The sequence below is a fragment of the Tachysurus fulvidraco genome, chromosome 7, assembly GCF_022655615.1.
Source record: "Tachysurus fulvidraco isolate hzauxx_2018 chromosome 7, HZAU_PFXX_2.0, whole genome shotgun sequence".
Lineage (NCBI taxonomy): Eukaryota > Metazoa > Chordata > Actinopteri > Siluriformes > Bagridae > Tachysurus > Tachysurus fulvidraco.
Window position 1 is genome coordinate 19,299,831 of NC_062524.1, and position 15,670 is coordinate 19,315,500.

A 15,670-nucleotide genomic window follows, 5' to 3' on the forward strand; every position below is an offset into this window, starting at 1 on the left:
CAGTAGTATCCTGTCAACCTCAGAAAGGCATGTTACCTGCCTTTTTAATGTTAGAAGGGAGAATTCTGTAACAGCCTTCACTTTTTCTTCCTGTGGCTTTAGAATCCCTCGCCCAATGTAGTACAGCAGGTACTGTGCCTCAGTCAGCCCCAGATGACACTGACAGGGATTTGCTGGCAGCCCCACCTTCTAGCAGCCATGTGCTCTACTAAAAAAAGTAGTACAACACCTTTCATGTTATCTGATATGATATGTAACTCCCATAAGGACATATGCTTATAATTAGGGTGTTATTCTGGTTATTCAGTATGGGGCTGATGTGCTGACATGAGATTTTTTTCCTCTGTAACAATTCTTTGGAGTTTTTCTATGCAAGATCTAATTGAAACTGAACCTCCTCCTTAGTCACTGGCAAGAGTCCACAATCTTCAAAAGATGTTAACTCTTGATTATGAGATATTAAAACTAAGACCTGGGAAGCAAATTTAATATCAGTTCCAAATAATATTTACATATTAATTAACTTCATCTTGAAGATACAGTGATCCCTCGTTTATCGCAGTTAATGGGGACCGGAACCCCTCGCGATAGGTGAAAATCCGCGAAGCAGACAGCACAGTTGACAGCGTGAACGAGAGTGGCGAGATACAACAAGGGAAGAAGCTGGGAGAGGATGCGATGATGCGCAGCCAATCAGCTCAGATCTCGTGCCGGGAATCAATCATGTGCCTTGTCTGAGTGCCCGTGGGTATGTACAAAGCCTCTGAGAGAGTTTCTCTCTTTGTCTGGCATCCTGAGAAACCGTTTTTATTTTTATTTTTCGTTAAATATTTTTGAAAAATCAGCGATGCACTGAGGCCACGGAACTTGAACCGCGAAGTGGCGAGGGATTACTGTATTATTATTAGGACACAGTCTCATTTCTTGTGAATCTGCCTTACCAGTAAGACACCAGTAAGAAATAAATAGTTATACGTTATTAGCAGTACATTGCTATATTGTATACACTTTTTTCTCCCTTGTTCCAGGCTGAATAATGATAAAAGAATGATATTCCATTATGAAAATTGTTTATCCTTTTTAATTTAGCTCTATACTGTAATGATTTATAGTCCCTCTGTCTGGTGTCATTCAGAAGAATCTGCTGCCATCTTTAATTATCTTGGTCTACATCCAGATTTCTTTTTTAGGCTGCTCTCTGACAATGTATGTTGTTCACAAACAACCGAGTTGAACTGAATAAATGAACATTGAAACATGAAAATTCCATATCCTCACAGTAGGTTCAAAATGTCAAAGTTGTTATCCAGCTTGGAGAAGAATACAGCTTCATAATTAATTCAGTTCAGTTCAATATGTATAGTGCTTTTTACAGAGGACATTGTCACTAGGAAAATGTTTGTTCTGCAGATATGTAAACTGGAGGAAGTGATACAAGAATTGGAGGAGGAAAGGGAGCTGGAACAAAAAAGAGAAAAAGAACAAGAAAAAGAGAAGGAAACTGTTGGTTTGGAGCCTTTGAGTGACTCTGAGTTTGAGAGACTTAATGAAGAACTGAAAAATACACAGCATACCATACAGCAAATGCAGGTATGTACTGTAAATGCACATCACCATTTACAAATAATTAAACTACCCAGATAGAGAGATTGAATGCCAGCTACATTCAAGCATGTACTGTAGCACTGTAATACTTTTTTCTAAACTCTGAACCCATCCAATTTGCAATAAACAAAGCTGTCTTCTAGGTTGACTTTGCTTTGGAGAAAGAACGACTGCAAATGGAAATCTCCACTCATAAACAAGAGAGAAATGTACTAGAGCAGTCAAACTATAGTATGGAGGAGAGAATAAGGTATGTGCATGGTCATTAGGAGTCTACCTTACATTAGGCAAAACAAGAGGTTGCCTGATCATGTCCTTTTTCAGTTCCCTTCATTCTTGATATTTCTCCTCAGTTTATTACTATAACAGCCATTTCAGGAAGTTGCTCAAGTGTATAACCCAGCCAATGAGCTAGAAAAAGATAAAGTAGATATAAAAGGTATGCAAACTAAAACTGTAGTAATATAGCAACCAACAGAATTAAAGTGAAAACAAATAGAAATGTTTTAATATAAATGTTTTGCATAAGTGTGCACACATTTTATAATGGGGCTTGTGCTATTATACCTTGTGTTCAAGAGTCATTTTTACACACCTGTAATTAATGGAGTGATTGTGATCAATAGATTTCTGTATACAAGGTTTCTTCTCTTATTGTCCTTAATTATTGTAGGAATATCTGAATATCAGAAACTTGTGGACCGATGAGTGCAGTCCATTTTCTTTGCAGCACACTTACTGTACCTGTTTAATGTAATGTACATGTACATTAGATATACATGTACATATGATGTATGTAATTGCAAATTAAGTTTCTTATCTGTTCTCATTTAGAAGCCCCATTTAAGCTGATTAATTGATTAGTTCACATGAATCAGGCAGCACTAATCATAAATGACACCGTCACATTTGGTCATGAATCAAATGCCTTGATGACAGGTTTATACTGATCCTAAAAAGCCAACACTAGATACAGCAGCAAATACAAGCCAGTAAAATTTCTCTGTTTTTTTTCTTAAATTCCTGAATGGCACACAGCACACACCGCTGCAAACTGTCCGTTGGTGTCCTACATGGCTCAGTACTAGGTCCGGTTCAATTCTAGCATTATACCCACTCACTCAGTGAGGTATTACTCTCTCACAGTTTAATATCCTTGTAAATTCAAATATCAGTAACTATGTCGATGACACACAACTTGTTTACTTCTTTAGATTTAGCCTACATACAAATTAAACCAAATAGTGAAACATTTTATGTATGAATGTGAATTTAGCTCATTTTCTGCAGATGGAGGTTGTAATATGGCATTCATGCTGTGTATGAATCTGATTATTCACTTATAGGATGCATTTTAGTGATTTACTGTAAATGTACTGTAAATTTACTGTAAAAGGTCATTCCTGCTGATATATATTTATAGATTAATCACTGAAATTATTTACTATAGGGGTATTATTTTATTATTTGCTTTTTTATATTTTTGCCAATACTGTTAAATTTAACTATCATTAATTATATAAATATAAACAAATATTTAAATATCTAAATATTATAATATGCATTTTTGACTGGTCTTTGTTATACCTTTGTTAATGAACATTTATTTATGCAATTTTGTTTTGACAAGATTAACACTGCAGTTAAACACAATGCTTAATATGGCTTAATTGTCAGGAAGATAAAACAGACTTTATCTCAGCTCTGATTGTCAGAAGTCAGAGCTGAAGTCAGATGCAAATGCAATAACAGTAACACAAAACATAACACAAAACATGAGCATAAGCCAGACACATTAGGGAAACAACCAATGACAGGACAGGCTCAGAGACCAGACATGATTTGAAACAAAATCCACACAACAACGTAAACAAAAACAACTGTTCAAAAGATTTATACAGGGTTGCCATCTGGTGGCCTGGCAGGAAAGGGTCCCAAAAATCGGTAACAGAGCTCCCCTCCAAAATGTGGTGGCAACATCCAAATGCACTTGGAAATCTGGGTTGTGTGAGGATAACAAGACCTGGTGGCGCAAGTATCATGAGGAGGCCCATGCAGGGAATGAGGAGCATAGTAGGCCCAATGGGGGAGAGATGTCCACAGCAAAGTAAGGTGGCCAAAGTGGGGTTTTCAGCCAAGTGAGGCAGCCTGATGGGGTATCCTTAGCCTGAGCAAGGCACCCAGAGCAGCGTCGTCAGCCCAGACAATGCACCCAGAGGTGCTGGGTGCAGAGGTGCACCTGAGCGAGGTCGCCTGAGTAGTGTATACAACAGACTGAGGGGGCAGAGCTGCTACTTAAGGTGGTGCAGGATGGGAGGTAACCTCCTTAGCAGGGTATAGGGACAGGGTGCCATCCTCCATTCGACCAGGAATTGGAGCAACATCTGTTGTGGCATCAGGTAGGGGAGCAGCATCCCCCACAGAGCTTAGGGCAGGGATACAAAGAGAGGGGTAGGGAGGGTGGGTAGTTGCTCTTCTTCAGACATGTGCATCACAGAGTGGAGCCCTCTAAAAAGGAGGTTGCCCTCAAGCTTAGCAGTAAGGTGTTCCATGAGAGTAAGCCTGTTGTTTATCATCCACTTTTGGTTCTAATGCAGCTTCTTATTTAAAAATGAAGAAAAATTGGAATGCTACAAATACATCCTATGCAAATGGAATTTGTGGAAGACACATATGGTGTTATGATCTGGTGACTGTAAATTCATTATTGTTGATCTGTGGCTGGTATTTGGGAGATTAATGCAATTATGATTAGGTTGGAAAAAGTGATCTGTAAATCTAAAATATCTAAAATAATAAATGAAGGAACAAGACAGTTGGGATTAGTGTTTAAAACAAATGTTTTTGGGAAGGCTTTTGCTGCTGCTAGATTATTACATTCTGGAAAACATAGTAAAATTATATTGAAAGTACATATATATTAGAACACATTATACTATGTGACTGTTTAGGTTGCAGTTTGAGAAGCAACTTTCCGATCATGTAGCAGACCTACAGAAAGAGAGAGAGAAGGAGATCAGGGACATTAATCTGCTTTGGCAACACAAGGTTGAGGAATTACAGACACAGGTAATACACACACATGCACACGCATGCACGCAGTTACACACATACTTTTTTGCCTTCTGTAAATTTCTTTATGCTGTACCTACAGCTGGAGGAAAGAAAAGCACTATTCCAGAGGAACAATGAAGAAAGAGATATGGAGGACTGTCATGTTAATGAAGAAATGGAAAGAATGAAACTGGAAATCCAAAAAACAATAGAAATGAACAACTCGCTCACTGCCCAGCTTTATGCCACAATTCAGGACAAACAGCAGTTACAGGTAAATTGGAAAGTGTCTTCTATAATTCTATAATTTGAGAAATTCTTTTCACCAATTTGTTCTCACTGTAATTCCTACCCACCAGCTAGCAACCACTTATAATAACACTAATAGATGCCCATAGGTGGCTAAAATATATCTGTTACTTTAGAAAGAGTATATCGAAAATACAGGTTCCAATGCAACCAAATTGATCCCTGACACAGAAGTTAAACACGTGAACGTTGAAAAAAGAAACTGAGTACCAATTGGTTGTCCAATTGGTTTCCATCTAGTCTAACTGCATGGACGTGGTTAAAAAAATGACCTGTGAACAGAAATTTCTTATTATGGCTCCACATGAAAAATAATTGATTGACAGTGAACTAATTGTGCAATCTAGCTCAGAAAAATGGATTGTGTCAGACTGTGACAGCTCAGACAGTCTGGAGGACATTTCATAATGTTAACCTGTATTGAAGGTGTTCAAGATAAAAATCATGCTTGGTCTTCAGCACAAAAATGTAAGATTAAGTTTGCTTAAGATTAAGTAAAGAACATGATGGACATTTATTGATGGTATTTAGAAGATGCTCTTATCCAGAGAAATTGACATTAAACTTATTTATACATCTGAGCAGTTGTAGTCCTGGGATTTAAATTCACGACCATATGGTCAAGAGTCCAACCATGTGTATCTATACCAACTCCTACTCTCAAGAACCCTGGCAGAAGTAAAACTGAAAAACGTGATCTTTCCAGGAATGGCACCTTAGGGGAGAAATGTAGAGCAAGACAGTTTCTCAGCAAAGAACAGCTAAAATAATTGATGAATGGCAGAACGTTAATCAAAACAAAGACATACAGAGAATTAAATCTGAGTACGGACAGGTATACTGACCTTTGTTGCATCAATTTCTTACTATGGGGCTGTTTAATATAGTAAAATCAACTGTTTAGTTTTTTTCTCTGTGTTTTTGTGTGTGTCATAGGTTGTACAGGAGGAAGATGAGGATGAGGAAGCAGTGAAGGAAAATGAGTTAAAAGATGAAAAAAGAGATGAGAAAGTATGGCATCAGCGAGACCAGGAGTTGTTACGGTTAGAGAGACTCAACCACCAGCATGCCTTACTGGCTCTAGAAAAACATGCAAGTGAAGAACGACAGGCAGAAAGACAGCACCTTCACACCCAGTACAAGCTACAGTTGGGTAAGCCTCACAGCATAAACAATGCAATCATTAACTTTTCCTAAAGATCGGTCTTATTTTTAGAATTAGAATTTAGTGTAAATAAATTTAAATTACTTGTTACAAAGTACACAGATTTATTGGCATCTTTGAGTTTAAGCATTAAAAATGGCATTAATCTTTAAGCAGTGAACTTTAATTATTCATTCATTCAGCTCCACATTTTGGTGGGGGATCCTGGTGGCAATAGGCTGAGATAGTCAGTCATGGTGGTTCCCTAAATATTTGTTAAATAAGTAATTGTGTGCACATCCCACCTTCTGGCAGGTGCAGGACAAAAGAAACTGCTAAAGTAAAAAAATTTAATGTCTGCAACACTGTTTTAAATCCCATATTTATTAATTTGTTCCCTAAACATTCCCATACCAAGGTGCTACTACTTCAACTGGTACCTCTATTCAGAGGAGGACAGGCTATCCCAGGTTGTCAAGATCCTGACCCAGTCACAAAACTTTGCCAGCCAATCATCTGTCTTCTTTCTCCCAATCGCTGGGCATATTGTACAGGGAAGGTTTTGCATTGAGAACTTAAATGTTGAGCCATTCTCCTAAAGGATACCAATAATTCCACAGTTGATGGTGTATGCAATGTTAACATGTCCTTCTTTAAATGTTTTGGCAGTGTTTTATAGTGTTTTTGTGTGTATTTCTCTCTTTCTTCCTTTCTTTTTTTTTCCAATCTGTGTGTGTAGAAAAGCAGAAAGCAGAGTTAACACAACAGCACACTGAATGGGTCAGGCAGGTCACACAGAGACATATGAAGCAGATAGAAGACCTGCAAAATGAACTCAAGACACATACAGAAATGATGGCTTTGCAACAGGTAAAATCTACTAATCACAGCAAAACTACCTCTAGGTAAATTTGAATCCTGCTTATCATAGATCCACATAAATGCATCTAGTATCCACAAATACAACACTGAAGGTAAAAGAACCATTTTCCTCTCTCTGAAAGGACCTGAAACAGCAGAACCGACTACAGTCACTTGAGAGGCAGCTGGATGAGAGGAGCAGTGAGGTACAAGAGCTGAAACGAGAGAATGAGGAACTAAGAGAGCGAATGCATGAACTCAACAAAGAAGGAGAAACCAGCAAGAAGCACAAACAAAAGAGCAGCAGAAGGTCAGAATATGGTTCAAAAGTTTCAATTAATGGTCTGTTACATTCGAAGTATATTGGCATTGATGCAGAAAGTAGGAAATATTAATTATATATGTGTATTGCCTATAGAAATTCAAATTGCATTTTTACAGCATAAGCAAGTTGCTGATGTTGGTAGGGTGTTACTAGGGTGTCACTAAGTGGCTGCTAGGATGTTTCAGCACAATCTGACTTGTGGTTCCTTATTAAACTCTACCCCTAAGGGTGACCACACCTCATCCATAGCAAACCGCCTGAGTCTAGTCCTGCATACGCCTTTTACGTCTTGTGGGGATGCATCAAATATATCGCAAACACTGATGCAGACAACAGTCATAGTTTGGTCAAATTTAGATAGCACTTTGCAATACAACAACTCAGAGGTAATTATGCAGGATGTTTGTGTTTTTGTCACTTCTGGTTTTCAGTTTTTCTTTACATCTCTCTCAATGTTTCTGTCATCAGCTGCTTCCCATTTTAATACCTGTTTTGTTTTTAAGCATGACCACTGTAGCTGGGAAAACCTTGCTTCCACAACAGTGGTTATATACTGTAATTGGAACCTAGTAGCAACCTAACCTTCATCATTTATTCTTCAGCATTTCTTTTTAATTACAATTCTAGTAGTTTTACACATAGTTTTAGAACAGGCCTAGTTAATCATTAACCAGGCCTAGTTAATCATCATCCAAGAAGCATTGATAATGAGAGGAAGCAGACAAATGGGCTAAACCTAGACTGTGTTCTAGCTGCAATGAGTCAATGACATTGACAATTTATTTATATAGCACGAATAATTTCCATCGAATGTGCTTTCCATTAGGTCATTAAGAACAGAAAAAAAAACACACAACAAACAAACAGAAAATCGTACAAACATCCCATCAGCCATATGCTTTTGAAAATAAAAATGGCTTTAGCCTGGACTTAAAAATATTTAGAGACGAGGCTTGTCTAATGGACAGTGGCAAGGTGTTCCAGAGCCTGGGGCAGCAATACAAAAAGCACGATCTCCCCTGCACTTAAGCCTCGACTTTGGATCCTGGTTGGAAGAACGAAGGGATCTATTAGGTTGATAGTCAGTAACTCACTGAGATAAGGGGGGTTAAACCATTCCGAGATTTATAAACGAGGAGCAAAATTTTAAAAGTCGTCACTCAGAGTTCACAACATAGAGACTGTGTCTGTTCAACAAGCTATTAGCATAAAACTAGATCATACTGAATGCACAGCCAGCACCTGATCTGAAGCTAGGACTGTGAAATATTAGATTTCTTTCATCTAAAGCACTTCTTGTTAATGGAAAACTGATATTACTGATAATGAGTTTAATGTCCTATGTTTAACAGTAGGATGGATTAAGCCAAACAAACATACAGCATTAAATAAAGCTAATAGGTAACAGGTACAGATTTGGAACCACTAGGGTGGCCACAGCTGGTGTGGCCGAACACAGACCTGCTGGTCTGCTGGCTTCTAGTGTGCGATTGGCCAGGGTTCCCCTCCAAGAGTCCCACGACCAGGTCTTGATGCTGCTGATGAATGGCTCAGCACGAAGTGGGATAAAGAGGATGATTGGCTAACATTCATCTGGGGCTAGGTCCTAGAGCATCAGGGGCTCCTGTACCAACACACAGACTGGTGCGGACAGCCCTGCAACCTCCTGGTGGTTCCCCACACCAGAACAGTGCCTTTATGCGCCTGGCTCTTGCTCAGCCTCTCAGAGGCCATCTGAGGGCCTGTAATTCTCTAGAGAAACTAAAAGACTGTTTTGTTTGGCCTGGAATGGACACCGAGGTCTAGATATTCTAGCATCGGTGTTTCCAGTGCTAGTGAACAGCCCAACAGAAGCCTGCTCCAAGACTGCTCATTCCACTGCCTATCGTAAGCACCTTCCCACAGACTGGCATGGACCCTGTTGGGCTGCTGCCGAAGTCAGCCCAGGAACACAAGTACATCCTTGTAATTACTGACTACGCAACTTATTACCCTGAGGCTGTCCCACTTCAGGAAGCCACAGTACCTGGTATATTGCATTAGCCATGTACTGCTGATGCCACAGGAGAAGAAAATACAGGCCATGCGTAACTACCCAGTACATAGGTATGTGCTTTTTTGGGGCTGGAACTTTGTGCCTAACTTCTCCTCTTTGTCAGCAAAGGACAGCTTTACAGATGTTCCACAACGCTGTTATGGCGAAGGCCTGCACAGGCACTTTTCTGCAGCATTTCTCTGCTCCTCCTCCTATTACAGTACAGCACGGGTGCTGAATGGACAGCAAAACTTCAGCACCACCAGTGTTGTGGATAGTCGGGAAAAAGTTCCCCAAATCTTTGGCAGCAATTCAACGATACATACCCTTCCCCCTCAGAAAAGAGAGGCGAGAACAGCATAGGGTGCAGTGATGATGGTAATCTAGGGATAGGGATAGATATATAGGGATAGATATGAAAATTTTAAATTTTAAGTTAATCTTTTTAAAATTAATATTAAACTTTAATTGTTTATATTCATTTATTTTTATTCTTATTTTTTCTTCTTCTTATTCTTATTCTTATTATTATTATTATATATTTACTTATTTTTCTCCCTCTTCTGTTTCCATACTTCTGTAAAGCTGCTTTAAGACAATGGAAATTGTTAAAAGCGCTATACAAATAAATACAATTAAATTGAATTGAATTAATCTAGGCATCAAACAAAAACCTATACATAAACTCGTCCATATCCATATCCACCATATCTCGTCTCAAAATAACCCAAAATATTTATTTAAAACTGTAGCATCATTAACTTGCCAAAACCACTATAGGCAAATGCACAGCATCCTTTTTTAGGACTCAGCATTTTAAGATCTAATTTAAAGTCAACTAACTGGATAGCTAATCCTGTACATAAGAATATTGCTATATCTGATCAGCGCTTCAGTACCCTTCAAGAAGCTGACTTGATTTCAAAATCAGTTTGTGGACTACATCTCTTACCTATATGTTTCTTTAAACAAATGAGATCAATAGCAACTGAAACCTTTCTAAAAATAGTCTATAGGAATTCTAAGTATATAAATATTTATTCGATTGTGTGGAAAATAGAAAGACTTGGAGTCATAAAACTGTTACAAGTACTGTAATTTGATTCAGTATTTCAAAAAGTGAATTTTTGAATGAATGACCATAAACTACCTGGTACTCTGTGCATATATTGAAACATTTTCAGCCTACATTTTTGTATTTTGCAGATCATCTAATTCTTGGAAGGAGAATGGCAATGAAGACAGATCTTGGGATGAGGAAGAGGACAAGAATGATGAAACCCGGGTTGAAATCGAGACCAGGAAAAATGAAGAGAGAATGGAAATAATGTCTGATTTCAGCTCAGCCCAAACACAGCTACATGCCCACATTGTGGCCTGCGAAACAGAGAATGCACTATTCTTATTATATTTTTCAATAATGCACAATTTCTGCACATTGTAACAAACACTATATATACTATAGCTATTGTATGAACATAATAATAATAAAAAAAAATAACTGTTTATGTATGTATATGTATAAATGTAGACTAAAAGAGAGGGAGGAGACGGGTAAAAGAAGAGTAGAGGATCTACACATCATTGCTAAATTACAAGAGAAGCTCAATGAAAGAGATCAGCTTATCAAGAGACTGGTGGTTAGTATGAAAGACAACATATATGTGAATGAAGCTTAACTAATGAATTGAAGCACTATGTGCATAAAGAAACTATGTATTATCGGTTCTTATGTTCACCAGGAAGATCTCCATCAGCTATCCCAACATCATCCTCTTAGCAGTGATGGGACAGTGAAGTCCTACCACTCCAGAACACAATCAGGTCTAACACCTACCATGAAGGTTAGTTTCTCACATCACACACAATGCCTGGAGACATTTTGGGATACAGATCAGCCAAACAATGGTATAGATCACAAATACAAATAATATTGGAAAGACTGATTTTTTCCACAGCATCATTGCATGTTTTTGTCTAGCACAATTCAGTGCTAATCATAAGCAGATCCATAAATTGTTAATGAATTATTTTACTCATATTAAATATAATCTATATTTCAACAATATAGTCTATATTTAATAAGATATTTACTCGTATTAAAAGTACTGTGCACATTGGAGTATATACAGAATGAGCTGAAATTTCCCCACTGATTAAAAATCACACAGATGTCTGCCATCAGTAGCACAACAGAAAACCATTTTTCCTATCATCAGGAGTTCACAAGTTTGAATCCTGACAATGCCATAGCTATCCATGAACGGTAATCCCAAACACATGGCTGTGCTATCTGGGTACTGATGGCTTTACTCACTCCCTGTCAATCAGTGCAACACTATCCAATCATGGGCATCTCTGAGCTTATGTATGTGGTAAACAGTGTTGGGCTGTAACGCCGTTACTTTTGACAGTAACTAATACTCTAACGTGTTACTTTTTTAAATAAAGTAACTTCGTTACCGTTACTATATGATGCGTTACTTGTTACTTTTTTAAATTAATTAGTTTTGGCTGAAGTGTAGCCTACAGCCTAACCTGTTTACAGCAGCGACTCATTTTAGGATTGGTGGATGCCAACCTGTAAACACGAAGAAGACGTGCTGTGGGTGTGTTTCCATTTATTCAAGTATGTGCGGCAGAAATTCCGAAACACATGGGCTATAGCCCGCCCACACTGACAATTGATTGGTTGACTTACCGAAACAGGCCAATCCAGATTGGCCCTCTCTACCGTGCGCTACAAGGTTTGGAGCAGATACTTGAATACCTGTCTCTGTCACGCATGCGCGCTCCTGCTCGCTCGCTCTAGATTCCGGGAGATTGTAACTAATTTGCGGGCATCAGGGAGCCGCTATCAATATGCGGGAGACTCCCAGAACATCCGGGACACTTGGGATGTCTGGTTTTGTGTTTGTATAGACCATAACGCATAAAAGGGCATTAATGTGAACATTAAAGAACGTTCTTTAAAAAAGTAACTAAAAAGTTACTTTTAACAGTAACACGTTACTTTTTGGTGTAAGTAATCAATAACGTAATTGAGTTACTTTTTGAATGAAGTAACTAGTAACTGTAACTAGTTACTTTTTTTTAGTAACTAGGACAACACTGGTGGTAAACTGTAATTTCCTCCAAGCATGTTATGCTAATAGAACAGGCAACAGTTTGAAAAAACACTGCTACTATACCTTATATCTGTGAAAGCTGCTAATTGATGGGGAGAATGGGTGGACTAGTCAGAAAGACACACTAAATATCAATCCCCACAATATAAAAATCGCCACAATACACAAAATAGATTACAGTATAGACCTCTTTTAAAATTAAAATGAAATAGAAATTAATGCAGTTCTCATGTGTCTTGAAATAACCTGCAAGAGAAATAATAATCTGCATGAACATATGAAATATGCAGTTGAGATTTATACTGTGAATTCGGATTTGGACAAAGTGCTCAGCCAAGCAAAACAAATGTACTTTATCATGTTTCCAGAGAAAGATCCTTGAGGATGTCCCACCAAGTGGGACCAGCATACCGAGTCTCAGTTCATTGGAGGGTGCATCCTCCAAGTCATCACAACTGTCGAGTCGGGCAGTACCATCACAGATACAAACTCCATTTTCCCCTCATCCTGAATCCAAGACTTCTTTTCGACACACTCTCTCTCCCACTCATGATCTTCTGCACCAGTTGCAACTCAACAATAGTCAACACATACGGTAATTGCAATCATGCAAATCAGTACACATGGGAATAATAAAAAGAGCATAATTGTGTTGATAAATGCTAGAAACAAGAATATTTAAGATTGCAATTTATTGGACTTCATTTGGTTCTGATAACAAAATTTCCAGTTTATGCGTGTGGTTTTAATAGTTTCGGGGATTTTCGGACAACAGTATTTAGAGTTTAGACAGAATGGTGTGAAAAACAAAAAACATCCTGTGAGTGGATGTTCTGTAGTCTAAAACACGTTGTTGATGAGAGATCATCAGAGAAAGGTCTGAGATTCCAGGAAGTCTATAGCAACTCAGATCTCAGAATGCACATCAAACCCTTTTTGTGTGAACCTGTGCCCGTGGTAACCTCAGATATCTGTTCTTGGCTGATGGGGTGGAAATCAGTGTTTTCTGCTGCCTACCTAACACAATTATTGATGCTTATCTGTTTATCTTGAGTTACTGTATACTTCCTAGCACCTTGATCCAATCTGGTCATTTTCCTTTGACCTCTCTTATCAGCAAGGTGTTTCCACTCACAGCTTTTTTGCTCTCTCAACATTATGTAAATGCCTAGAGACTGTTGTGCATTAAAATCCAAGGAAATCAGAAATTCCTGAAATACCTGGATCAATATATATATATACCACTATCAAAGTCAGAGAAATCGCACTTGATGTGAACATTAAATTAAGCTCTTGGCCCATAGCTGCATTATCAGCTTATCAATCTTGCCTTGCATTCAACACATGATTGGTGTGTGTGTGTGCGGGTATATATATGTATAGTATAGTATACACTATATACTATATATTATATATATAGAAGCTTACTTGTAACTTCTATGTGCTTTAAAACTACTTCATTATTTTCATTGAACTGCCTGGACATCCAGGACACTGTCTGCCATCTCATCATGCACATACAAGCACTTGGGGGACATTACACACTACTGACTTACATCAGGAGCTGCCATGATTTAAAAAAAAATAAATAAATTACAGACTGATACAAGTTGCAGAAATTTAATCACCTAAACAGAAGCTGATAAAGGCTTATTACAAAGAAAACTTGACTTTTGAATTTAGACAGCTAAATGTGGGTGTGAAAATTGTGAATTGTGGGAGTGTGAAAATATAAAATGAAATTTATATGACAGACATTTCTAGTGCTAACTTTAGTCCTGTTGAATCACTATTTTAGTTCTGGGCCAAAGAGCAGTGGGGGCTGGCTCAAGAAGTGTAAAAATATAGCTGATTTAGCTGTTAACTGTTTGTACTATGGAGAGCTAGTTTAGTCTATGGCACCTTTGAAATCCACATTGAAAATGTGACTAAAACAGTTTCCTGTTTGCTCAGGTATGCCCCGTTAGGTTGCTTATTGGTTTGAGCCCTGTGAAGACTACATTTCTTGTCCATGAAGACCAAAGTGCTGCATATGCGAGAAAAGCTATTCTGATAAAGAAAAAAGATTGAAATTGATCAGAGCCTTTGCACAAACATTGGGCATAGACAATACACAAGATTAGTCATGGCATTGGGTCACCAACTTAAAACCATTGTTATTTACTCTAAAACGATCTGTTCTGATACTTTTGGTCACCGTTGGTGTTCTCTTACCAAAGGAGCCATGCTGTAAGTTGTATAACATGTTTAAGGTTGCTTTCACACCTGCCTTGTTTAGTTCGGTTGAATCGTACCAGAGTTCGATTGTTCATTTGGTGCGGTTCGTTTGGGCAGGTGAGAACGCAGCAATCGAACTCTGGTGCGCACCAAAAGCGGACCAAACAAGTGTACTGAGACCTCCTTGAAGAGGTGGTCTCGGTACGCTTTCAAACGAACTCTGGTACGGTTCGTTTGTGGTGAGAACGCGGTCCGAGATCGAATAGACCTAACTGCAAAACGTATTGCGCATTTTGGACTAAACCAGCTGCCATAGTGAGTCGTTGGCAATATGAGCATGTCACAGTTTCGCAAAAGTAATGCTCGCCGCCTCCTGAAGTGTCTTGCGATGCGTCTTCGACGTTTGCAGTTCATTAAAGGGATATTTTCAAGCCGCATCCGTGCTTCATTCTAAAAATTAAGACTTTGCATAGAATGCTGTATACAAGCGATGTAGTAGATTACAACCACGAACAGCGCGCAATCGTCTCTCCATGGTGTATGCTGTATTTTCCTCTTTTTGTTTACTTCCAGAGTTTCGTTTAAATTTCCCGCATGTTTATTCTGACCAATCGAGAAGCAGTTTAGGAAATACGCTCAAAGACATGTGGCCAATGAGTGATGTGGATGTTATCACATGACTGCATTTTGGTTAGTTTCAACAGGTGCGGAATAGAACGATCAGTGTGGTGTGAAAAGGAACCAAAACTGCTAAAAATCTACAATGTATCATTTTTTGCTTTTGGTCCGGACCAAATGAATCGAACTATAGGTGTGAAAGCACCCTAACACATCTAGATGTAAATATCAGGAAATAAATTCGGACATCTGATTCATTTTATGAACTCAAAACCAAATGCCTTCAGTTTACAGCAAACACAAAGAATTGGCCTTGCTATTACAATATCTTTCAGAGAGGATTGTAGACATTGATTTTATGGAAGACAAATGTA

The 15,670-nt window shown here is 38.4% G+C and overlaps 1 protein-coding gene across 3 annotated transcripts in view; it reads left to right on the forward strand.

Moving 5' to 3' along the window:
* fam184b (family with sequence similarity 184 member B) overlaps positions 1-15,670 on the forward strand; it is a 33,922-nt gene that overhangs the window by 14,271 nt on the left and 3,981 nt on the right. For 2 of the 3 annotated variants that reach the window (XR_007143535.1, XM_027174430.2), the window contains exons 8-18: positions 1,411-1,590; positions 1,749-1,855; positions 4,557-4,674; positions 4,760-4,933; positions 5,905-6,121; positions 6,852-6,982; positions 7,117-7,283; positions 10,540-10,722; positions 10,865-10,973; positions 11,076-11,177; positions 12,830-13,056. Coding sequence is in view for 2 of the 3 variants with exons in the window: in XM_027174430.2 (XP_027030231.2) it covers positions 1,411-1,590; positions 1,749-1,855; positions 4,557-4,674; positions 4,760-4,933; positions 5,905-6,121; positions 6,852-6,982; positions 7,117-7,283; positions 10,540-10,722; positions 10,865-10,973; positions 11,076-11,177; positions 12,830-13,056 (1,715 nt within the window). In the remaining variant the exon portion in view is untranslated. Of the gene's footprint in view, positions 1-1,410; positions 1,591-1,748; positions 1,856-4,556; positions 4,675-4,759; positions 4,934-5,904; positions 6,122-6,851; positions 6,983-7,116; positions 7,284-10,539; positions 10,723-10,864; positions 10,974-11,075; positions 11,178-12,829; positions 13,057-15,670 lie in introns of those variants that run through there. The other variant, XM_047816384.1, reaches the window with a different exon arrangement.